Raw genomic sequence first — 27,091 nt, 5'->3', positions numbered from 1 at the left:
TCAGCCATTCAAAGTGCTGGGATTACAGATGTGAGCTACCATGCTTGGCCTTATTTCTTTAACATGTAGAAATATATCATCTTTTACTCACTTTCTTTTTATTTTAATATACTTATCATGGATTGTGATTCTTGCCCTCTTTCTTGCATCAAGACAGGAATTATTAGGGAAGAGGCCTAGGTTTCCCTCTTTACAGCCTGAATCATTCAAAGAAAGTCTTCTAAAATGTAAATACTTGGTTACACTTCTCATGCCAACAACAGAATGATTCAGATGATCCCTAAATCCTCTCCAAAGACAAGACAGATGGTAAAGATGTGGGTCTTCAGTCTCAGATACCGAAGGTTAGGGGAACAAGTGGGAATATTAGGGCCCTCCAGTTCAATAGCCTCAGGTTACAAAAAAGAAACCTAAGCCTCTAGAATTGACTCACCTCTGGCCACCCAGGAAAGCGTCAGACCTGGGAAAAGAGAAAAACAATAAGCCAGGATCAATGCTAGATACATTGCATGTGGTCTCATGTGGTCTTAAATCATCCCTCTACTATTATTCCCCAGATCATGAAGGAAACAATGAGGACCAGAGAAAGGCATGTCTTTTTTCCAGTAAATATTTGTAATAGGAATCTAGTTCTTCCTAAATTTAACACTCTCACTTCCTTCAGAATTCTGAAGGTACAGAGCAAGATGCTCTATACCAAATTGTAAATCTATTATGTAAGGCATGGGCAGTTATCAAAAAGTAGCTTATTATTACAAGGCAGTATAAGAAATATAATAGATTTCCACAGGTAGCACACACGACTGGAAGCCCATGGAGAAGGCAGCCACTGTGGGATGGATGTCAGGAAAGGTCTGGGCATGGGCAAGCCCAGAAGGCTTACTAGGCCCTGCAGGGCAAAAGTGGGGATGGAGGGTTCAGAGGAATGAAGAGGTCATGCCTGGTGGAGGAAGGAAAGCACAATGTATGTCTAGAGGACAGCTTTGCTGTTAGTGTATCTCTTCACTCTAGTGAGGGTAGTGCCGATGATGAGGGAGGTGATGGTCTATCAGTAGTCAGCAGCCATCTGCGCTTTCCTGTTTGAAACCCATTGTACTCTCAGAGAAGAATGGGAACCACGCTTACCCCTCCAGCCCCTTCCTCAGTCAACACTTTCTATCAATTGTACCTGCAAATTTCTCGTGGATCTGTTTTCTTTTCTCACTCTCCCACATTGTTATTGGTATTAATCAGGGTTCTCCAGAAAAGTAGGGCCAGGATCTCTATATATGTGGAATACATATATGAAAGAGAAATAGATTTGAAAGAGAGATTGAGATTTATAATGAAAAATTGGCCACTGGACTACAGTGTCTGGGAAGTCTCATGATCTGCAGACCCAGGAAAGTCAGTGCTGGTCTGTGTTTGAAGGCCTGAGTACCAGAAGGTATAAATCCCAGCCTGAACACTGGAGAAGACGAGATGAAATTTCTCGATCAAGCAGGGAGGAAGGAAACAAAAAAGTACAAATTCCTCCTTTCTGTGCATTTTGCTCTATGCCCTCAACGGAGTAGATTATATCCACCCACACTGGGGAGGGCACTGTACTTTGCCAAGTCCACCAATTTTAATACTAATCTCATCCGGAAACACACAGGGCCACACCCAGAAATAATGTTTAATCCAGGTGCTGCATGGCACAGTCAAGCTGACCAAGGAAAGACTGTAGTGGGTCTCTAGAGAAGTGCTGAAAAAACAAAAACAATATTCTTTACAATTGTTAGAGAAGATAACGGGGGCTACTAAATGGGGTTTTATAGTAGGAGGAAAGATTGGGCTAAGCTCTGAATAAAATAAAGAAAAGTGGGGACTTATAGCCAAGGAGTAGGGTGGGGGTCAGGCAATGGAAAATTACTTAGAAGAGGTAGGGTACTTCTTTGCCAAACTAGCCCAACAGGAGCTTTGTTGAAGGCAGGCAAGTGTGATAATATATCCAAGGAGGTCAGACCAAAGTGGGAGGTTTTGGTATACTGACTCTGCAGAATTCTTGCTAAAACTGGAAAAAATGGGACATGGACAGAGCCCAACATCACACCTAGTCCAAGGGAGGACTCAGAGGAGACTGACTAGAGTTAGGTCAAGGAAAGAGTCTTTTGTCAGAAAACATAGACATTGTTTGGGGATCCCTAGGGGCAAACGTCTACTCCATCTTTGGCCCAGCACTTCTGAACATCTTGGCTGTTGGAGAAGGGGCATGGATGAGAGTGAAAATATAAGGCACTAAGAACTACCATCTTAGGAACAATAGGAGACCTACACTTGGAGGGACCAGTGACTTGCAGCAGTTGCTGCCCTGGGGAGGTCTCATTATCATCTGGAGCAGCAGTCACAGTCAGACAGAGGAGTCCACGGTTCAACTGGAGTTTTGGGGGTGTGGTAAGGAAAAGCACTCAGACCCCAAGGATTTCCTTCCTTCCTTGAAGACTGACTCCTTTTTGGACAATGAAAGATGCTGTAGTTCTTACAAGATATAGGAAGGAAAAAAAGGACCCTTGGCAGCTCACTGACCTCCTTTCAATCTCACTTATGAGGTCAAGGCCAGTGGTTTTACCTTGAAGGTTTGATCAATGCACACTTCCTTGCCAGGCATACTTTGTACCAATTACAGTAAATTAGAGTAAGTACATAAAGTGAATTTAATTACTATAGCATGCAAAGGATCAGGTCACATTTATGTGTACAATTAACTAATCCCTGTGCTCAGCACAATTTTATAATGCTTGAAAAATCTTGAATGAATGTTGAAATCTTGAATACAATTAAACATACAGAGGGACAAAGGGGCTTTGGGGAATGAAACTTCCTTCTCGGAAATAGGAGGAATGGTATTTGAAGAAAGAGATTAAAAGGTATATAAGGTAGAATATAGGCCACTGACCATTTGCCATGTGTACTTTGACCCAATTCTAAAGTAATGTCTTCTCACATGGCTTTTCTAAATGGCTGGTGGGAACTTCCTCAAAAGCTGTCTTGAGACAGATTCTGGAGACATAAATGGCACTATTGAAAATGGTCAGTCCATGTTGATTTCAAAAGTAGCATTTTTACATGCAGCTCATTTTTCCTTTTTCGCCTCACTTTGGTGAATGGGAGTGGCACCGATGGCCCTCAACACTGTATGTCATTTCTGTCAGCAGTAAGCACAGCTGAGACAGGACTGTCAGAATAGTGGCACACAGCAGCTGTGTGACAGGAAGCTGAACTGCAAACACTCACGTGCGCCCAGAGAGCTGGGTCAGATTCTGTGTAGAAGGAATTTCCCATCCACCCGCATATTTTCTCTCCTACTTGCCTTTGGATTTGCCCTTAGAGAATATAGTAGAGGCATGCGCTAAAGACAAAGAAGTTTTAGATAGCTGGAGTGGCTGCATAGGGGCAAGAACGATAGAGGGAAGTGTGAAGGGAATTGGGGGAAGGGAGAGAGAAGCTGGCCTAAGGTGAGCGAGGAAACTGTCCAAGGACGGAAAGCATATCCCAATGCATTTCAAAGTTTTCCTGCTCTCTGTTGAGCTAGGTGTGCAGCCCCATTCACAACCTTATCTTAATAGTGACAATCTCTGAAGGTGTTTATTTAAAGCCCTTGCTCTGGAGGACTAATCCAGGAACTCCTTAGATTCTGAGCAACTCTGTATTGTGCTCAAGAAGTTGGGCCCATTAAACAATGAAATGAAGGGAGACTGAGGAAAGAGAGCCAGGCCTCTGATCAGATGTGAGCAAACTGATCAAATAAGGAAAGAATCTCAGGTCCTCTAGTCCTCCACTGTCCTGAAGCCGCCTTCCATGGCTGTAATCCAGAGAACATTCTGAAGAGGGCTTGGGTGAAGCTCAACTGGGTTTTAGATAACTCCTGGAAAGGGGATACTTTGCAACCTCCTATGCCTTTGCCTTCTTCATCTTTGTGAACCTTCCCACTCCACACAACCTCAGACTTCGAATGCAGCTGTGCTCTGGCAGATTTGTTTTTACAAACATGATACCGACCTCAGGAAAGGAAAAGATAAATAAAAGTTATTACTACTTCCTAGCTTCTCTGCAGAGCATTTGTGATTTGGCTTCTTCCAAAAGACGGCCCTACCACAATGAGTTGGCCATCATTGGTGATGTTTTTATTCTTGAAAGGGAATTTACCAGAGATCCAAAAATGCAAATTAAAACAACTGTGAGATACCTAGAGCAAGTTGGTGGATTTTTTTAAATGGTAGCACTCAGTGCAGAGGATGGAAGTATCAGAGATGGTGGCTAAAAGCAAAAGCCTCCAAGTTAGACAAACATGGGTTTGTCTCCCATGTTCCCTGCTAACTAGGCACATGGCTTTTGCTAAGTTATTTATTCTAAGTCTGGTTTGTGCATCCTTTAAATGAAGAAAATAATACATTATGGCGTTGTTGTGCAGAATTCACAAGATATGTATGTAAGTGCCTATCCTATTGCCTAGCACAGTGGGGTGATATATACTGTGGGTGATTGCCTGATGGATACCAAGAGCCTTACCCTTTGACACATTAATTAACTTGTGAGGATCTAGCCTGAAGGGAAGAAAACATCTGAACAACTACAACAAATGATTCATGCAATAATATGCTCATAGCAGTGTGACTGATGGATGAATCATTAGAAATGTGATACCGGTAGAAGTTTGTTTGGGGACTGTTATTCATTTTCAAGAATACGAGACTATCATAAACAAACATGGTTGGGACCTACGGATGTTCTTCCAGATAGAGATTTTTGGAATCAAACCATTACCCTTCTCCGGGACTGAGAACTGTACTACGTATCTAACTCTGTCACCTAGCCACTTCTGTGGAAAGTTAAATTCAGGTAGCCATTCAGGTTAGGGCGTTCCCCTTTTGGGATCCTTACCTTTTTTTGCTATGCGAATAATAATATTCTTACACTTCTTTTGGGTTCGATGCACACTTAATATTCCCCAAGACCAGTCCTCTCATCCACTCCTCATCTATGTTATTGAAAATACTTTTACTAAGTTAAATATATGGCCCATGTCACTGCACTGTTTCTAAGTTTGAATGAAAGCTATTCAGGAAGCATCAGAGAGCTTTCAAGCTCTGCCACTCCTCACCTTTCCAGACTTACCTCCTTTATGCTACCTGGACCTTCCTGTCCTACTAACTACTTAGAAATGGCAGGTTCCCTGGAATTCCATAGGGATGCTGTTTTGCTAATTTCTTCAAGCCTTTGCACAAACTGTGCCCTTTGCTGAAAATGCTAGTCAAGGTACCCCCAATCCACCCCTTTCCTAATTCCTTCCTTTGTTTTGTTTTCCCTCGCATAACCTTTGCTTGTCCAGTTATTTCTCCTGCCCGGCTCCCGCGGGAGCTGGTATCTATTCCTTTTTTAGCACGTTCCACATTGTGAGCTTGGCACATAGTTAACTTGCCATAGGTATTTATATAATGAGTAAATGTAATTATTTTTACGCCCCTTAGAAAGTGTGGATACTTCCATCCCCCTTCCTTCTGGGACTTTCAGATGGCCCTCTTTGCAGATAGCATTGTGATCCTTAACACATGAAGGGAAAACGATCTTGTGAGTGTGTCTGAACAAAGCCGACATTTTTTTCTTCTTTAAGATCTTGCCGCTGAATGTGGAATGATCCTGAAATTAAGGTCAGCTCCAGGTGGTTGTTTATATCAGCTGTCAGATTGCAGAATAAAAAATGGCTTTTATATGTTTGACTTTTATTGTTTTCCAGGGCAATGTCACTTTTTCCTGCTCCGAACCACAGATTGTGCCCATCACATTTGTCAACTCCAGCGGCAGCTATTTGCTGCTGCCCGGCACCCCCCAAATTGATGGGCTCTCAGTGAGTTTCCAGTTTCGAACATGGAACAAGGATGGTCTGCTTCTGTCCACAGAACTGTCTGAGGGCTCAGGGACCCTGCTGCTGAGCCTGGAGGGTGGAATCCTGAGACTCGTGATTCAGAAAATGACAGAACGCGTAGCTGAAATCCTCACAGGTACTGTCTGCTGACACTCTGGATCAGCTTCTTGTTTATCCAAGTCGACAAAGGTTGAGGTCCTGAAAAAAACATACAGAATCCAAATCTCAGGGATATGGGTTAGCTCAGTATTCACAAATTTACTCCAAGTCTGAAGAAGCAGCATTTTTTTTTTTTTTTTTTTTTTTAGAGATGGAGTCTTGCTCTGTCGCCAGGCTGGAGTGCAGTGGCTCGATCTCAGCTCACTGCAACCTCCGCCTCCTGGGTTCAAGTGATTGTCCTGCCTCAGCCTCCCGAATAGCTGGGACTACAGATGCACACCACCACGCCCAGCTAATTTTTTTTATTTTTAGTAGAGATGGGGTTTCACCATGTTGGCCAGGATGGTCTCCATCTGTTGACCTTGTGATCCTCCCGCCTCGGGCTCCCACAGTGCTGGGATTACAGGCCTGAGCCACTGTGCCTGGCCAGCATTTTTTTTTTCTTAGTAGGAAACAAAACAAAACAGTGAATTTAGAATTAGCTATGTCAACTTTGGTTAAGTGCTTAAATTTCTTAGTCTCTTAGCAGTCTCATTGGAAAGATGGGAATAAGAATTCTTACCCAGGAGTATTTAGCGTAATCTAGACCATTTATAGAACTCTCTGCTAAGTTCTCTATAAACATGGCATGTATCATATGGAATCTTCACCATGCTCACTGAAGGAAGTTACTATTTTACACTTAATAAATGAGAAAATCAGAAGTCATGGCAATCACTTCAAAATCCCACGTTCCTAAGTGATGGAGCTGGGATTTTATCCTGAATTTGCCTGACTTCCAAGTCTATATTCTCCTCTTAAACCACATTACCATGGAAGTTTGTATAGCCCCTAAATTCTATTTCAAGTAAAAATCAGTAAATTTAAAACCATTTAAAATATATATGTATACATATATATTTTATTAAGTATTAACTAAATGCTAGTACATATGGCACCAGGGAATGGGAAAACTTTTAAATGGTCCTCAAATGGCCAAAATTTGGGAAACACTGTTTCATTGCCATGTACTACAGATCTTACTGTCTAGCAATACGCAGCAGGTCTGTGAACAAATTGTATTTTTGGATACCCTGGCTCCTCCAGCTGCTGTTTCTTCAACATGGAACAGTGGAAGTCTCTCTCTCATTCTCTGTTATGTTACCAATATCTGATGTCCTCAAGCAGCGGTGTATTTACTAAGTTGACAAATACTCATTGAGGTCAAATCTCACATGCCAAGGATTGGGCAGGGATTGGGCTGCGGCATGCTGATAGATGAAAAAGTTCTTTCAGAAGTCTCCCTGAATAAACAATCTGAATAAAAATCTCCCTCTGCTTTTCACCGCAGGTCAGCATCCATCATGGATTGTACTACAATTTAATTTAGATGCCTTTCTCTCAACTGGACTGCATGGATTTTTTATCCAAGTAGATTAGCAAAAATTGAGTTAAATTGTAAAGGATATGACTTAATAGTTGTCGGCCTAAAAGGAAGAAGCCAAGGCAATATTAATATAAGTAGATAGTTTATTTGGGCCAAGCTTGAGTATTGCAACCTGGGAATATAGATTCAACTTGCCCTGAATGTATACTCTGCTCTGATTAGCTGCAGTTAGAAGCAGATTTTTAAAGAAAAAAAAAAAAACCGGCAGTTTCTATGTTGTTTATCACAAATTTACATTAAAATCATACCAGCTAAAGATTGCCTGTGCATTGTTCTTTGTATCGCAGATTCCAGGAGCAAGAAGATAATGGGTGAGGCAGGTAGTCAGGAAAAAAAAAATGACTTTAAACAATTGCCTGGAGCATGGGTGCCTTGAGCTCAGGGGAAGAGTGTGTGACTGAAGTTTCATACTCATGCCTCTCTGGGCCCGATATACTTTGCATCACTCACATGGTTCAGACTGCTCTGAGCTCTTTTTCTTTTCTCATAGTTATGGTCATGTCAGACCGTGGGAGACATTCAAATGTCCATAGGTGAACAAAATGGCCCACTGAACTCCTGAGCATAGCAGAAAGGCCTGAGTCTGAAAGTCATGCAGTCAAGTTTAAAAGTATTAATATGTTTTCTCCTTCCTTTCCTATGGCCCTGGATAAACTTTGTCTCATACGCAAACTGAATTGTATTAGTTATCTATAGTTGTATATCAAGTGACAGCAATATTTAATGGTTGAAAATATTATTTATTATGTCTCAGTTTCTGTGGATCAGAAATCCAGGGACTACTTGGCTGGGTGACTGGCTCAGAGTCTCCCATAAGGTCACAATTGAATTGCCAATGGTGACTGAAGCCATGGCAAGGTTCAGTGGAGGAAGATCTGCTTCCACACTCACTCATGTGCTCAGGCAGGCCTCAGAAAATCCACTTCTACATGTAGGGAAGTTACATTTTTACCCTCAAGTTATTTGAGAATAACTTCAGTCTATAAAAGAAACTAATTATAGACAAATTAACAGGAAAAAATGCATACACATTTTATTACATGCACACGTGTGCACAAGAGTCACAAAGACATACAAAATATAAAAGCCCAAAGAAATGGCAGATGGTTGATGCTTTTATATCACCTTGAGATTATAGAAAGAACCAGGGTTTAGAGCATGGCCAAAATCATGTTATGGGCCAGGCGCGGTGGCTCACACCTGTAATCCTACCACTTTGAGAGACCAAAGAGGGCAGATCTCTTGAGCCCAGAAGTTCAGAATCAGCCTGAGTAACATGGAAAATCCCCATCTTTACAAAAAACTGAAAATTAGCCGGGCATGTGGGTGCATGCCTGTAGTACCAGCTACTCGGCAGGCTCAAGTAGGAGGATCAGCTGAGCCCAGGGAGGCTGAGGCTGCAGTGAGGCATGATCACGCCACTGCACTCCAGCTTGGGTGACAAAATGAGATCCCATCTCAAGAAAACAAAACAACAACAAAAACCAGGTATGGTAGTAAATCAGGTTATGATGGTAAGACAGGTAATTGAGGGGAGAAAAGAGGAGGTTCTGTTTACCAAGGTGGTCTTAAAATGTAGGTGAAGCCATACAGGTATCAGCCCTTAGAGAGAATAAATGACAAATGTTTTTATCAGACTCTTACATGTTTAGACTCTCAGTCCTCGATCCAAACAAGGGAGACCCTCACAGAAAACCTTGTTGTATCAATGCAGGTTTTCTCTACAGATGCAAGTCCCCCACGAAAGACAGTTTTGCAGGGCTACTTCTTTTGGAATAGCCCTCTCAAAATATGTCAAAGAAGTATATTTTGGGGTGAAATATTTTGGTTTCTTTCACAAGCTTCCTCATGAGCCTCTCCAGAAGGCTGCCAAGGGTGAGTGAGAAAAAGCACCCAAATAGAAGCCGCAGTCTTTTTATAATCTAATATTGAAAATGGCATCTCATCACTTCTGTCATATTCTATTTCTTAGAAGCAGGTAAATATGCCCAGCTCATGTCCAAATGGAGGGGATGACATCAGGGCATAGATATTAGCAGGCACAGATTATCCAAGATCATCTTAGAGATTGCCTATCACAAGAGATAAAAAAAAATTATAAGTTGGTGCTGGAAATTAAATGAGGTAGTATATCTCAAATACTGAACAAAGTGTTGAGTAGCTATTTAATACATTTTTCTTCCTTCCATGCTGACTGAGAGATATAGCTAGAAGGAGCCTCATTCTACAGAGTCATAAAAGTTAAGAATGAATTTGTGCAGTCAGAGGATTTTTATAAAATTTATTAGATTTCCAGTAATGGAGATGAGTTAATCACTTAGAATTATAATATTTTTTCATGTTCCAAATTATAAAAGTTAAACCTCAATCCGCCTTATTTGATAAAGAAAAATGTGAGCTGGCATTGAGCTGTTTCTCTCTAATCAGTGAGATGTTTTTGAGTACAGAGACTTGTAGGCCTCAGGTCAAAAATGAAGTTTTAATACAAGGAAGGCCCTGGCAGCACATTGCTCTTAAAAATCCAGGTGCTGTCTGTATTATTAAGTGCATGTCCGTCCATTAAAATGCATTTATGACTGAAAGAGAGTCTGGTAAGAGCTGCCACCTTACCCAGCTGCAGAAACGGAACAAATCATCAGTTATTTCAGACCAACCTCTCAGAAACTGAAATAAGCAAAAAGAAGTTTTTAAAATGTACAGCCAGAGTTCTCAAAAACTCTTGCGTAATTCTCTCCTAAGGAGAATTTCTATGTTTTTGGAAAATTTGAACTTAATGTTTTTTAGAAAAGGATCAATGTTTTGTGTATTCTTCGATTTTCCCATCTGGGAGGAGGAAGAACGAACAAATAATTTTAAAAAAAAACAGTTTTCTCTTTCCTTACATTTCTGAGGAAACTTGTTTTCAAAGTACTTGAGCTTATATTGGCTTTATAAGAGATGAAAATCTCATATGAACAATGAAAAAATAATGACAATTGTTCCAATAATTTTTGAGAGTCAGCGGGGCTATACCTGATACTTAGTATGTCCCAAATGGGTCAGAGAATGCAGATAATCAAAGGTTTATTTGAGACTAGTTCTAACATCCTGGATCTAAAAGAGAAAGTAATTCCTTTGGAAAGGGCAGTACAATGATGCCTCACACCTTCAACTCTGTTCCCAGAGCTTTGTACAGTGTGCTTGACTTTTTAGGAAGGAAGTAGTTCTTATTTAGGGATTTTTGCATTGAAGATCAAGGAGAGACTTGCAAAGTAAATGCATCCTCAAAATAGAAGGCATCTGAATTTAGTTATTCTAGGGATGAAGTTTCAGGAAGATGAAGGACAACAGTGGAATCCCTTTCTTGTATTTTTCTTTATTTTCTATTTTTGTGATTTCCTTTTTTTGCAAGCCTTATATATGTGTGTATGAGGAAAGGTAGAAGACCTCATTTCACTGTAAGGGATGTGAAAGTAGAACCAGCAGCCATTGTAGATCTTCTGCCAGTTAGGCATTGTGCTAGGGGCTTGTCATACAAAACTGTAGAAAAACTCATAAAACTTTATAAGGTGGTTAGTATAACAACACACATAGAAAGAAACTGAGAATACGAATTTAAGTTAACGTAGCCAAAGTGATGTTCAACCTCAGCTTTTTCCTTAGAATTCTCAAGTTCATGGTCTTTACACAGTATCCTGCTGCTCTCTATATTCATTGTGCATACTGTCCGTTGCTTAAATAACTCAAATGTAAAGAACCTCTGCTTTACATCTATAGATAATCTACAGAAGACTCTTAAGGAAAGTGGCTATTTAGGTCTAAAGCTGTGTCTTTCAAAAACAGTTTCATGGTGGTCTTATTCTTGTATTACTTGGGATTCACACTAGATTGGAAGTCTGTTGTCTTTATAAACTTCTGTGTACTTTAGCTAAAATTAACTGTATAATATTATTAAGTAAATAATACAGGAGGCTGAGGCAGGTGGATTGCTTGAGGTCAGGGGTTCAAGACCAGCTTCACCAACATGGTGAAACCCATCTGTACTAAAAATACAAAAGTTAGTTGAGTGTGGTGGCGCATGCCTGTAATCCCAGCTACTTGCTACTTGGGAGGCTGAGGCAGGAGAATCACTTGAACCCAGGAGGCAGAGACTTCAGTGAGCCAAGATCCTGCCACTGCACTCCAGCCTAGGTGACAGAGTGAGACTCCATCTAAGAAACAAACAAAAAAGTAAATTTTAAATATATATATATAATATATATATATATCCATATGTCAACACACACACACACACACAAATATTCATTGGCCACTGCACTCCAGCCTAGGTGACAGAGCAAGATTCCATAAAAAAAACAAACAAAAAAGTAAATTATATATATGTATATATATTTTATATATATATAATGTATATATATTTTATATATATATAATGTATATATATTTTATATATATATAATGTATATATATTTTATATATATATATAATGTATATATATCCATATATCAACACACACACACCAACATTCATTGAGAAAATAGGTCATACTTTCTTCAGACTTTTTTTTTTGGGTGCTCAGCACTGATTCCTTAAAAGGATTATCATCTAAGGATGAAGGCTGCCAAGTGACATGAGGTCTACTTCAGTAAGGGCCTGTCTACTTCTAAGGACATTGCCCTGCTTTGTGCAGGCTTTCCCATTCTAATTTTCCCCGTGCCCCATGAAACAAGATTAGATCTCTCAGAATTCAAACTGAAAGATCTGATCCATGTGGAAAGCCATGAGCTTCACTAGAGCAGAGAACACCTTCTAGGAGTCTTGCTGGACTGTGAACCTTACCAGAAAATCCATTTAGGCAATTCTCCAATGAATGAGCAACTACCTGGATAACCTAATTTATATATTTTAAGCTCCCAGTTCTTCCTTACTTTTCATAAGGTACCAAGTGCCATGGGGACTTCTCACATGGTCATGTGGTCATGAGGCTCTCTCAAACTCCACACCCTTTCATTGAGCAATAGATGTCATGTTCTATTTTTTAATGAAGGATGTGGCTGCCATTTTAAAGGCTTTTATGGAGATGCATAGAATGGATTTTAGTATTTTTCAAAACAACCTGAATTGCTAAGAAAACAGGACATTTTATAAAGGTAAAGGAGACCACCTGGTTTGTTTTCTTAGGAGGAATAGGGCAGACTGTTTTGAATGTCGTGTGAAATGGTAAGCAATCTTAAGAGAAAACTGGCACCACTCTAATTATTTGAAAGAGATCTGACATTTCAATGTTATTTTTATTTTTCTGATGGGAAAATACAAGGCAAAGAGAATCGAAAGAAACAGGCATGGAGTTTTAGCTTACGTTTTTGTTTGTTTGTTTGTTTTTGTTTTTTGTAGTACTTCTCAAAATGTCAGACAGTCTGGGCGAAGAGCTTGAACTCATGCTACAGTGGTTGTGCTCCAGCCTACCTGTGCTCTAATCAGATGTAGGACATGAGTAAGTCTTGTTCCGTCAGCCTCACTGTCCTCGTTTGCTGAAGGAGAGAATCAGTCTAGAATCATGGATGCTCCCTCCAGCACTATTCATGATTTCTTGAGAGAAAACAATAGGCCAACCCACCCCTTATTATCTTCAAAGAAATCATCAACCCAAGGCTCTTCTTTTGAAACTGGCATAAGTGGTCCTGAATGATGGGGAGTACCCAGGGCCAAGCCCCTTGCCAGAGGTTATGCTTCCCAACTCCCAAAACTCTGGTGCACTTTGTGCAGTCAGAAAAGTAAACTTAGCCTATTTGATACCATGGATTTTGTGGATGAGTTGCTCACATGGTCTTAAAAAGGTTATGCGATGACTCTTCACAACCTTTAGAGAATTAGGAGACATATATCCAAACCTGAATAGGTTTTTTTTTTTTTTTGCAACCTTCCTGAAATCATAGTAGACTAGTGTGTGTGTGTGTGTGTGTGTGTGTGTATGCTTGCACCTATGTTGGTAGGAGGCTTAACAAAATATATTAGGTCTTCAAACTATGTTAGTAGAGGAACAATATTAGTTGTAGGTACTGAAGCTATTTCCTGCAGAGAGAAATCCAGGCAGAGACACTGCCAGAGTCTTTGGCTGTGGGACCGGCTTTCTTATAGCTAACGGTTGGTATATGTGAACATCTCTTCAGAAGGCAAAGCAAGCAGCAGTGAGGCAGACAGAGAGCCCACTTTGGATTCCATTAAAGCATCTTCTCCCCAGAGCTTCCTAGATGCACAGTGTACCGCCTTGATGTCACCAGAGGCATCAAACTTAGACTGGGATTTTCAGGATTAAAGAGTGAGTCTACATTTTAAAGACATGGTTTTGGCACAATAAAATGAAATCCAGAAGGGCTGGGGGGAGAATCCAAACTAAGAGATCTGACCCTGGCAGCTGGCACCACTTGCTCATTGCTAGCTGAAAAGGCAAAAGGTGAAAGCTGATCACCTGGGACAGACAAAATCTCTGAACAAAAGGCAACATGGCCAGCAAAGAGCCAGAAACCAAGAAAATACCATGAAAAAGTGTCTATAGTCAAGGCAAATGGCTTATTGGAGATGCCATCTCAGCGCATCCCATTTAATTCCTAGGAGCAAGCAATAGTGTTTACCATATTTCCTCAACCACCTGTTAATGTTTCACTCTTTTGATAATTCCTTGAACAGTATTAGTTAGAGATAAGGTGTTCCAAAACAAACAAACAAAAATGTAAAAAACATTTAAGCCATCCTTTCTATCAGTTAATTTTCTATAGCCAGTAGACTTCTGTGACTGGCTTGTTCTTTCTCTAGTTGAAAATATGATGAGATTCTCAGATCAACAGCCATAATAAATGTTTTTTCTGATGATTATTGAGCATTGGCTATATTTACATTAAATAAAATATGTCATCCTGTAGCTGTGGTCAACACGACCCTCTTAGCTTTCAGAATTTAATCTCAATTGATATTTTCTCAAGAAGCCTTTTCAAGGCAGGCCAGGGGCCTTGTTTCTTTGGTTTTCTTCTTTGTAACGTTTGTCACTAAGTATGTATATGTATGTATTCATCTGCTCAGGCTGCTGTAAGAAAATATCACAGTCTGAGTGTCTTAAACAACAGAAATATATTTTCTCAGTTTTGGAGGCTACAAATCCAGGATCCAGATGTTGGCAGGATTGATTTCTTCTGAGAGCTTCTCTCTTTGCTTGCAGATGGTTGTCATTTTTCTGTCTTCACGTGGTCTTTTCTCTGCACATGTCTGTGTTCAAATAGCTTCTGCTCATAAGGACACCAAACATATGGAAACTTATTTTACCATAATTACCTTTTTAAAGATCCTGTCTCCAAATACAGTTGTGTTTTTAGGTAATTAGGTGTTGGGACTTCAACATATGCATTTTGCAGGGACATGATTCAGCTCATGCAATGTATATTAATATGTCTATTTAATTGTTGACCAATGCCTTTCTCATCATTAAAATGTAAACAACCATGGAAACAAGTACATTATTTGCCCAAGCCTTGGTCCAACACCTTGCTTACCACACGTCTTCCATAACTATTTGCCACACGCATGAATAAACTAGCGGAGTTGACCTCTAAAACATTTCTGAAAGATAGAATTTTAACAGGGAAAGAAGAGTCAGTAGTGATTTTTAATAAACAGTCCTGTTACAACAATTATATGCCGCATAATGTGTCAAACCCAGGAATGAGTTATACTCAGGGGGAGTACTAATTAGATAAAGGGCAGGGGAGCTCCCAGAGGTAGGGAGATGGCCTGGAGAGCTGCATCGTGCAGGACGGAAGTGCTCATTCTGTGGAATGCTGGCAGCCAGGTGGTTATAGGCTATAGCCCTGCAGTTAACAAAGCTGATCCCCAAATATTGCCCTTTCTCATAGAAGCCATTTGTAGCTAGCCACCACCTGCACATCAAGTAAACATGACGAGGCCGCAAGCTTCATCCTCTGCTTCAATTAAGTTGTCATTAATGCCTCGGTATTTGAGCTAAGATAGTGTTAATGAGAAAATCCTATTAGCAAGGGCAAAAATGTGGATAGCCACAGGGCTGTGACTGTCACAACAAGCTGTCTGGTTTGAGTTTCAGAAGACAGTAACATGATGTCACAACAAGCACAGGGTTCGAATTTCAGAAGATAGTAACATGATGAAGCATTTCGTGTTATGGAAAACTGAGAAATGCAATTACCTGAACTTTAAGATACCAAGCAAAGGTTGGAAATGTTTACCAAAGTAGTGATTTCTTGGGCATCTTCAGCTTTTTAAGTTTTGGATAATGACAACCGAAACATTGTATTTCTTAACTCACTGTTTTTTCTCTATCTCTCACTCAAAAGAAGAACTGCAGGAGATGGATTTTTTTTTTGTCATAGCAGATTAATCTTCTTGTCAAACCTGCTATCGTTTCCCCTTTTCTTTTATATTTTTTACTTTGACAATTTTCTCATATAACTTACGTTCCTCCCATTGGCTTTAGGAAACTTTTGGAGTATCTACTCTGCACTGGGTACTGTGGTTGAACCTGGGAGGGAGGCCCTGCCCTCCAGGAGCTCATAGGCATGGTTGGAAGAGACACTAAAGAGGCATTAATGAATAATAGAACACGTGCCTGGGACACTGGGGAAGCACAGGGAAGAGGCAACTGGATAGGTGAGAAAGGGAAGACTTTCTAGAGGTGGGGATATCACAGCTTGGTTCTTAAGAATAAATAGAATTTGGCCAAATAAGGAGGGAAGGAAAGGATGCTCTAATAAGAGAAGAGAAATAGAACGAGAACCAGAGGTGTACGACTATGGAAGCTTAGATGCCTGGGGCCCGGAGGGCAAAAGATGAAGCAGAGTTTTGGTCAGGGACCCCAGAGTTTGTGCTGTATCTTGGAGAAAATAGGGAAATAACTCTCTTGAGTTTAGCTTAATGGTTAGCATGTGTATGTTTGATGTCAGCATTCAAGTCTACTAAGGAAACCACACCTGCATCATCAACCACAAATGTATTGTCACTTCCTAACAGACCCTAGCAGATGGCAAAGCCAGATGTTTTCCTTTTATGCACTGATCAAGGCTTTTCAGGATCCAGGTTATCTTGAAATATGAGCCAGGCATTAATGACTAGGAAAGGTTTAACCCGTGATTTATGGCTAATGCTAATGGGAGGGCTTGCTGCTGACACTTGGCCATGGAGATTCAGTTGGTCTGATGCTCAATCCATCAATGAGCCTTTGGAGAGGGCAGAATGATGCCCTGCTGATACTGGGGCAGGGCGGGGGATGTCCCAAAACAAGACTCAGACTCTGACCCCCAGGTACCTGTCATCCCACTGGGAAGAGGAGACTTACATGGACGGATTGTTAATTAATACCACAAGGCAGTAAATGTTATGAACTAAATAAATAGATCAGACAATGGATGCTATAGGAATTTAGAAAGAGAAATTCCTTTCTAGTCTAGTCTAGTTTAGTCAAGGAAAACTGCTTCATTCATTTCCTGATTTATTAACTTACTAATTTATTCAATCAATCAATCATTCATCATGTTTTTTATGCCCTGCACTGTGCTAGCTGGCTGTGATAGAAAGTAATAAAACATATGTTCTCTGTCTGTACGGTTTAGGAAAGAATTTGCTGACACAAAAACTTGGCCTTGGAAGATTGGGGGATGGATTTTGATAGCAGGAAATGGTAAGAGTAGCATATAGGTGGAGCAGAGGCTGGGTGTGGAAGCCCCAATTCACTAAGTATATTTACTTGGAGCATAATGAACACATGGTCCAGCTGGAGCAGGGAATTCTTGTAAGGATTTTGGAAAAATAGCGTGAAAAGACAGAGGGAGACTTTGTTAGAGAAAGAGTAGATTGTCCAACTAAGCAGTGTGATTTTCATTCTCTGGGCTCCATGACCCAGTGGAGGGGTATTTGCTGCGAGGTCGATGATAACCTTGCTCTTTAGGTAGTTGGATCTAGCAAGGTGTCCTCTACCAGAAAGAGACAGGAGGCTGGGAAAAGAGGGGGACCACTAGAGAAATTCTCAGCTTCAGGGATAAGGAGTAGAACAAAAGTAAGAGAGGGAATTTGAAGGCATATGTGAATTCAATCTACCATATGTAGGGAAAAGTTAATAGAATTTGATAGCTGATGGATAAACAGTGTGCCAGGAAAACATAACTCAGGCTCTAAATTGTAGCATAATGGTACTAGTAATGGTAATATACTCTTCTACTATGTAACTGACATTTTCAGACTTCCTTATTCAATTATTCATATATTACCCACTTTATTCTCACAAAAGTTGACTGTGAGATAGTCAACAAAAGTTGACAGCTACCTTCAAATTGTTAAATAAGAGCACGTATGAGAGGACATAGAAAGACTGTTGAATTGAGTTTTCTGGGGAAGATAAAGCCTAGAAACTTTCAAGTCAAGCCAATCAATTTTGTTTCTGTTTTACAGATGATGAAATAGGTTTAGAGATATTAAGAAATCTGCCTAAATTTCCGGAAATTGTTAAGTGGCATGCACTTGAGCAAGGAATAACAGGTGAATAAAGCCATCAAGGAAATCTGTAACAAGTTATCTCCAGGGTTGGAAACAGTCTTTGGGGACTATGATCTGGCTTGGGCTATTTTTTTGCTCTTGTGTGTGGCTGTAATGAACTAGGGTAGTCACGGCTGACACTTAAGGGCCCTGAACAGCCACTTGGTTACAAAGGTTCATTGACACCTTGCAACAATGATTATGATCTTGCTTTTCATTTTGTCTTCAAAACATTAAAAAAGGTGTTAAAATATGGTGACAATTGAAGTGCAAAGATCTGTTAGAAATTTTATGGAGGAATTGGTGGGGTTAGAAAGAAAGAGAGAGAGAAGTACAGTTGAGAGCCAGAGTACAAGAGTGTGTCAAGGCTCTTCAACCTCAAAATTATTTCTTTAACTCAATGGCTCTGAGCTAAGGGAAGATTTTCATTCCCATGAGACTCACCTTTTAGCCCACCCGTCCCCCACATGGTGAAAAAATATGCTGTTGGTGATGGGGATTTGTGGTGTTGGTGATGGGTTTGTGCTGTTGCTAATGGAAGGTTGTGGCATTGATGATGGAAGGTTGTGGTATTGGTGATGGAGTGTTGTGGTGTTGGTGATGGAGCATTGTAGTATTGGTGATGGAGTGTTGTGGTGTTGGTGGTGGAGGGTTGTGGTGTTGGTGATGGAGGTTGTGGTATTGGTGATGGGAGATTGTAATGTTGGTGATGAGGTGTTGTGGTGGTGATGAGTTTGTGGTGTTGGTGATGGAGGGTTGTGGTGGTGATGGAGGGTTGTGGTGTTGATGATGGAGGGTTATAGTGTTGGTGATGGAGGATTATGGTGTTGGTAAAGAGGGGTTGTGGTATTGGTGATGGAAGGTTGTGATGTTGGTGATGGAAGCTTGTGGTGTTGGTAATGGAAAGTTGTGTTGTTGCTCATGGGAGGTTGTGGTGTTGGTAATGGAGAGTTGTGGTTTTGATGATCATTCTTTGTGGTGTTGGTGGTGGAGGGTTGTGGTGTTGGTGATGGAGGGTTGTAGTGTTGGTGATGGAGGGTTGTGGTGTTGGTGATGGAGGGTTGTGGTGGTGATGGGGGTTGTGGTGTTGGTGATGGAGGGTTGTGGTGTTAGTGATGGAAGGTTGTGTTGTTGCTTATGGGGGGTTGTGGTGTTGGTGATGGAGTATTGTGGTTTTGATGATTGTTCCTAATGGTGTTGATGGTGGAGGGTTGTAGTGTTGGTGATGGAGGGTTGTGGTATTTGTGAAGAGGGGTTGTGGTGTTGGTGATGGAGGGTGATGATGTTTAATGGAAGGTTGTGGTGTGAAGATGGAGGGTTGTGATGGTGATGGGGGATTGTTATTACCATCTAGTGAGCAGGGGTGCTGCTGCACATCTGACACAGGAGGTATACCACAAGATACCTACTTCTAACAAATAATAAGCCAGTCCAGAATACCCAGGGCCAGTGTTGAGGAACCCCACATTAACCCCAAACCCTACTCTTGCAAAACAAATTTAGGACCTTAGAATATCTCTTAACTGTTCTGAGTCTCAGTTTCATCAAGAGTGAGCTATAAAGGGCTGTGGAGATCAAAAGCATTTTAAAAGACATATTAGATGTTCTGTAACTATTTTTTGTTTTATCTAGAAAGATATATCAAAGTAATAACAATTGACTAGAATTCTAATTTCTGACATAATTAGACATCCTGAGAAACAAAAGTTGAATTTTCATTTAATTCTTTTCAGAAGCTGAGTGATTCACAAAAGAACAGAACTAAAGTTTGAAGTTGGTATTGTTAAAAGCGATGTCATCTGGTGGGAATGTAAAGTAGTATAGACACTTTGGAACAATTCTGGAAGTTCCTCAAAGGGTTAAATATGGAATTGCGCTATGACTGAGCAATTCCAATTCTATATGCACACCTAAGAGTATTGAAAACATGTTCATACAGAAATGTGTACACAAATGTTCATAGCAGCATTATTCTTAATGATGCCCCAAGTGGAAACAATTCACATATCCATCAACCATAAAAACATACTTAATTGACCAGGTGCGGTGGCTCATGCCTGTAATCCTATCATTTTGGGAGGCTGAGGAGGGTGGATCACTTGAGGTCAGGAGTTCAAGACCAGCCTGGCCAACATGATGAAACCCCATCTCTACTAAAAATACAAAAAAATTACCTAGGCGTGGTGGCGGGTGCCTGTAATCCCAGCTACTCAGGAGGCTGAGCCAGGAGAATCCCTTGAACCCAGGAGGCGGAGATTGCAGTGAGCCGAGATCATGCTGCTGTACTCCAGCCTGGGCCGCAAAGTGAGACTCTGTCTCAAAAAAAAAAAAAAAAAAAAAGTACTGATTCATGCTACATGGATGAATCTTAAAAACATTATGCTAAGGAAAAAATGCCAGTCAGAAAATAGAGCATAATGTATGATTTTATTTATGTAAAGTGCCCAGAATAGGCAAATCCATAGAAGCGCAAAGGTAGGTTAGTGGTGGTTGGCCAGGGCTGGAGGTGCAGGGATAAGGGGATTGGGTGACAGTGTATCAAGGTTACAGAGTATATTTAGGGGATGATGACATGTCTTAAAACTTGATTGTAGTGATTGTATAACTCTGAATCTATTAAAAACCATTGGGTTTCACATTTTGATGACATATATGGTATGTGAATTTTATCTCAATAAATCTGTTACCAAAAAAATAATAAAAATAAAAGCAAAGTAGAATTCAGTAGCAGAACATAAAACTTTTCAGAGCTTTTTGGTCATCAAAGAGATGGCAGGAGCAGGGCAGGGCTGGCTGGAGTTGCCAGCATGATGAGCAAAAGAAGCTCAGCTCCAGTACCCACACTTCACTTTGAACACTGGCTCTGCCCCTGAGTAGCCCTGGGGCCCTGGGCAGCCTCTCCACTTTTCTCTGTTACATCTATTACGTGAGGGCAATCAACTTGACTTCCAGGACTATTGTAAGAATTAGGAATTATATTATTTAAAGTGCCTGGCACATTGTAGGCATTTGTTACTGGTAGTGTGATGTATTATTAGCTATTTTTACAATTGAGGTATTTCAAAGGTTCATTTGCAAGTTCAGTTGGAAGGATGAAAATTGTCATTCTTTTTTTCTCTATGGAGAAAATCTTCCAAGTCTTTATTTGATTCCTAGGAAAGCACAGGGCAGCCTATTTAACTCTCTCTCTATAAGGAACCCTTTATACTGTTGCCCTAGGCTGAATTCCAGCACCTGAGAGAAGCCATGAGAACAAAAGTGAAAAAGACAAAAAAGTTTTCTGTCTTTTATTTCAGCTTAAACAGTTGGTCAGGTTTTTTTTAAGATTATAAAAAAATGTACATTAAAAAACATTGAAAATTCCAGTATAGAATAAAAGAAAAGAATCTGTGATTCTGTCATTCTACATTATTGCAGTGTTTTTCTTGGTGTTAGTTTTTAACAAGATGGGAATCATGCAGCACGTACTATTTATTTAGAGCTTTTCCCTTATCAAGATATCAGTAGCATTCTTGGACATTATGATGTTTAATGACTATATTATATACCATATTAGGAATAAACCATATTTGCTTTAGCTCGCCTGCTACTATTGGAAATATGGGTAGCAGTGAATTTTTGCTATTGTAAATAATGGTGTCCTGAACTATCTTTGCCATAAATCTTGGCTACAGCTCTGTTACTATTTTAGAAATAATTCTTCAGAATAAAATTCACAGGAAATGAGGTATGACATTCTTGGGATTTTTGATACTTACTGGTGTATTGGCTTCCAGAAAGAATGTGCAAATTTAGGCTGCCACAAACAACGTATAAAATTGACTGTTTCTCTCTATTCTCATTGAGATTGAGCATAATCAATTTTTATCCTTTATTAGTCTGGGAGATGGCAAATAATACCCAACATGTCTTTAAAGTTCAGAAATTGTATGTTTGTCCTCATTTGTTTCTAGAACCCAAATCTCATCTTTTAGGCCTCAGTCCCTATATCATGGGGGTGCTTAGTGCCCTATATTGGCCCTCAATTTCCTATTCTTCTCTCCTAAACTAATTTTTTCCCCTATCAAGACATTCTTGGCCTAAAAGGTGTTGCTTTCCTGTTCTCCTCATTGGACATGTCTATTCTTTCAAAGCTATGTATCTCAAGGAGGTTTGGGGAAAAAGCAGTCTGATGAGGTGACTTCTCCCTAATTTGTGAATAATTAATAGCATTTCCACTTTTACCTTTAAGAGAGTATTTTTAATAACAAAACCTCAGAGAGTCTCTAGGGATGTTATTTTGGATCTGTTAACAGAATGAAGTGAAAACGAGGACCAGGTGAAAGTGGAGATTTTTAGCTGGGGATGTACCACTTCACTTGCCTTGGAACCCATGCCTGGGCAGCTCTCTTGGGCGAGTCCCAATTTCCCAGCTTCTTTCCTTTCTCTTCTGACATTTCCAATGACGTGGCTCCTGACCGTGGCTGCACAACAGAATCCCAAGGGACCTTTGAACCTTCCAAGTCCTGGGATAATCCCCAGGAATCTGACTTAATTAACCTGGAGTGAGCCCGAGGTTCTGTGTTTTCAAAAGCTCCCCAGGCAATACCTGCATTGAGAACTACTGTTCTAATAATTTTCCTCCACAGAGCTAAACTTTTCACCCAGGCTCCTGCTGCAGGGATTGGGGAACATGTAGGAACAGACCAAATTAAAGAAAAGGCAGACCAAAAAAGAAAAAGAAAAAAAGAAACAACCAACCAAGTAAACCCTCATTATGTGAAAACTTGAAAGGGAGACATGGATGGCGATGTGGGGAGAGGACAGGACCCACAATCAGAACAAATGATCCTACAGACTCCCATTGAGCAGACCTCTCCTCTCAGGCCAGTGCCATCTGTAACATGAATACATGATAGATACCTAATTCGAGGGGACACTCACTGTGGCCTCTATAAATACATTCTTCTCTACTGTATCCCTGATGCCTAGCAGGGTGCTTGGCTTTTAGGGAGTATTTAGAACTTTTATTCTGAACTAGTTATTAACTCCCTTCCAGTCTAGAGTTTACCTGCAAGTGCAGTCCCATACGTTATGCAGATGTATTCAAATGAATATGCAAATGCAAGTTTTTAAAAAGGACTTACAATTGACTGTGCTCCCCAAATACCCCTTAAAGAAGTCAAATGTTCACCAAGAAACACCTAACAGATTCTCTGTCTCATTAGCAGAATCCCTGTGTCCAGGACCTAAACCCTGGTCTTGTCTGAGGACAACTGCCTTTGGGAGGAAGTGGGGCCACTAGGCTGAGAAGCCTCTGGGTTCTCTTCTTCACCCCAAGCAGATGTTCAGGGTTGCACTGATCTGGCTTGAGAGATCTGGCCAAAAACACATCAGGTGTCCTACATCTGGAATGCTCTGAGCAGATGGGTCCCAGCTGCCCAGGTGCAAATACAGCTGGGCTCCGAGCCTGGTGCTTCTTTCTCCCAGGGCAGCCTCTCCAGCCATCTGGGAGCTCAGGGGCACTGGTTCCTCACTTGCCACTCTGAGGGTCTGGCACACCTCTGTGGTGATCCTCAGTGTTTTCTTCCCAGCTGGCTGCTCTGGGACTGCTCTGGTAGGCTCTACCAAGGCAGGTCTATTTTACCTGCAGAAATAGCTCTGAATCCATCACTTACTTTGCATTTTCACTGCTGCTACTTTAGGTGAGATCCTCTCATTCTGCCTCCCGGGGACTCTGCAAGCAGTAGGACCTGGGAGTTCTGCCTCCAGCCTTGACCCCTTCCAGCTGCTATCATTGGCTCTTGTGCTGGCTGATTCTTTGAATAAACACCTCACACCCTGATATTACCATCCTAGAGAGCCCTCATGGACTTCCATGTTCTAAAGCTGTACTTTTCATCTTTGACTGCACATTAGAACCACCCAAGGAGCTTTTTAAAAAATGCAGATGCCTAGCGCCCATGCCCAGAGACGCTGATGGAATTGGTTTGGGAAAAGTGCTCTTCAGAATCATTTGTCAAAGGATATTGTTTAAAGTCCTCCTGAGCCTGGCATGTGAGACCTCTGGGTGATTGGATCCTCTTTCCAGCTGCCTTCACATTGTCATCTCCCGTGTCTCCGTCCAGACCTTTGTGTCTTTATACAGGCTCTCTGTCTCCTGGAACCCTTGCTCCAAGAATTACAAACTCTTTCTCATTTTCCACAACTCCCCTTAACTGTCACCTACCTCTGTGAAACATTCTTGGGATCCTCACATGGAGTTAGTTAGGCTTTCTTTCTTCTCTGCTCACGTATTGCTGTTCCACCCAGAATTGCAAGAGGTGGTGTTGTTTGCTTACTTCTCTGTCTACCCCACTAGCCTGAACTCAAAAGACGTTATTTTAATCCTCCTTGCATATGTCTCTGCCTTTTAACAATGGACTACCCTGGGGTAGAGGTCATGTGATGTTAATATCCATACCCTCTGATGCCAAAGACCGTTTCGTATTTGCAGCTCTGTTCATTTTTTAAGCCAATATGACTACCCACATATGATTGAAATGAACTATTCTGCATACACTGCTGGACTAACTGGTATAATTCTCACAATGGCCTGTTAAGTACAATCATTGTCCTCTTTGCAAGTGAGGAAACTGATACAATGAGAGGAAAGACAACTCAACATGTAACAGGGCACAATAAATGACTATTTACAATTTAGAATTGTGTGGCTGCGTGCTCTTGCCACAGAAAGTCTTTGTGACCAGTCAGTTAATATGACTTTATTTTCTTCAGCAAGCGCTTTACACCAACAGGACAGAGTCTTAATAGATGATAAACTCTTTAAAGGAAATAGTTGAAACCTCATGACTAGTTCCCAATACAGTTTTCTCAGTAAGGTAGGTCAGCAGCACAGTGTACACCAAAGACAGCTGGAGCAATGGAATAGGAGAGAAAAGAACTTTACAAAAGCACCCACCTTTCTCCCAGTGCCTTTAGAGGCTGTCGTGCCTCATTTCATTTGATCCCTTTAACGATAATAAGGAGTAGGAATTATAATATTTACAGATGATAAAATCAGAGCTTAATGAAAGTCAGTAACTTAGACAATGTTACCTAATTAGTAAAGGCTGCAATTGGGTTATATGTTACCTCTCTCCAACAGGAGGCTGCCTCTGCCTGGCACATCATTGGAATCCAGCTTTCCTCATCTACTTTAAAAATAGCTTACTTTTTCCTAAAATTGTTTGTAGGAAAGTATGAGAAAACTAAAATTGCCCATAACTCTACCACTCAGTTAAAATTGCTGGTAATATTTTGAGTTCGTTTATTTTTCTGTTTTTTATTTTTCCTCTGCATTTATACAACAATAGATCAGAATATGTGACATAACTTTGGTGTGGTATGTACAACATTTTGTATTTTTCCTTTTGTTTTTAAACAAAACATATCAGAAGTAGTTCAGCCATCTTTTTAAAAAAGAGATTAGAATGAAGTGGTAAAAAGAGGAAGAACAATGCTTTTTATGAACCCTCCAAGAGCTTGTATCCAGCCGAGTGAGGAGTGGGTTTGCTCTGAGAATGGCATGGACGGCAGCAGGCTGTGAAATGAGCCCCCTCTCTCCAAGCCTTCTGGACCCATCATCTCTATGCTTACTCCCTTGTTTCTCTTGCAGGCAGCAACTTGAATGATGGCTTGTGGCACTCGGTTAGCATCAACGCCAGGAGGAACCGCATCACACTCACTCTGGATAATGAAGCAGCACCCCCGGCTCCAGACAGCACTTGGGTGCAGATTTATTCTGGAAATAGCTACTATTTTGGAGGTAAATTCTCCAGTCTTTAAGAGGGAAAATTAAGAAGGGAGGGAAAATGAAGTGGGCAATTATTTCACTATGATGGTTCTGGCTTGGTCAATTAGACAATTCTCCCAACACACAAACACACACACATGCACACACACACACACCCTCAATCTCAAAATAGTGAGAAGCAAAATCTCTCACAGCTGTGTGCAAATATAAATTATCTAGGTCAGTGCTGAGGAAGAAAAGAACTTTAGCTACAAGAGCTGGTGTTATATAACACATCCAAGGGAGACTTTTGTAGTCATGCCAAGCCCTGTGATCACATGAGAAAGGAGAAACTCAGCTGAAAACTTGGAGAAAGTGTATCAAGAGTCAGCAGTACCTGCAAGAGGCAAAATTCAGGTGGAAAGACACAATCAGCATGCTCAGCACTTAGGCCCCTCCTCTGCCACTTTCCTCCCTTAGTCTCCTTGTCCCCTCCTTCCCCACATCCCTAGAGGCCATGCCCACAGAAAGTCAGGAATGAGGAGGAATTAGGAGGCCCATGAACTTGTAACTCCACGTGTAGAAGCCTGTTCAGATTGTTCACATTCTGCCTTCTCTAATGTTAAGTGAATCCGGGAACCTTTCCAATGACAAAAACACAAGGGCAAGCTGATGGTGAAGAAAAACATATAATTAGGCATCTACTGATTTTTTATAAATGCATATCTATATATATGTATTTAGTCTTTCAAAAGTATTTTTCATTAAAAATTAATATCTAATTTCATAGTCAGTTGTTTGTATTATAGAAACAGTCTCTGAAAAGGATTTAACCTCAATAGCTGTCTGACCTTGAGAAAGATACTTATAGTCCCTAAACTTCCTAATCTGAAACATGGGGAAATAAGCTCACCTCCAGAATTTCTGGAAAAGTTAAGTACGACCAAGGTGTAAGCATACAGCACAGAGTGTACCACATGGCAGGGGATGGGGAAACTGGCTCCAGCTCCTATAGATATAAGTCAGGGTCTGGTCTACAGTTTCCTTATTTTTTTCCTATTAGTAAATTGAAGAGAAGTATTGTATAAAATTATGCCTAGTCTCTTAAATAGAATTTACAGATCACTTCTCTCATACCAATGGAATGTGGTTAAAGTTTTAAAATGCAAAAGGGATTTTGCACAGGTGCAGTGTACATATCGAGGTCTCCTAGGAGGAAAGCAATATCTTTGTGGCTTGGTTTTAGGGTGAGGAAGGGCCTGTGACCTTTACCTCAAATCTCCTCCACCTGTGCGTGGATAACAAATTCCTTTAGGGAGGGAATACACGTCCAGTCTCT

General features: G+C 40.7%; 1 protein-coding gene across 1 annotated transcript in view; it reads left to right on the top strand.

The window, feature by feature from the left end:
• Positions 1-27,091, top strand: part of CNTNAP5 (contactin associated protein family member 5) — an 874,937-nt gene that overhangs the window by 454,745 nt on the left and 393,101 nt on the right. The window contains exons 8-9 of the mRNA XM_054478744.1: positions 5,756-6,020; positions 25,636-25,785. Coding sequence (XP_054334719.1) covers positions 5,756-6,020; positions 25,636-25,785 — 415 coding nt within the window. The remainder of the gene's footprint in view (positions 1-5,755; positions 6,021-25,635; positions 25,786-27,091) is intronic.

Source organism: Pongo pygmaeus, chromosome 11, assembly GCF_028885625.2.
Source record: "Pongo pygmaeus isolate AG05252 chromosome 11, NHGRI_mPonPyg2-v2.0_pri, whole genome shotgun sequence".
Classification (NCBI taxonomy): domain Eukaryota; kingdom Metazoa; phylum Chordata; class Mammalia; order Primates; family Hominidae; genus Pongo; species Pongo pygmaeus.
Note: the sequence above shows the minus strand (reverse complement) of the source record. Positions and strands in the feature narration are given on the sequence as shown.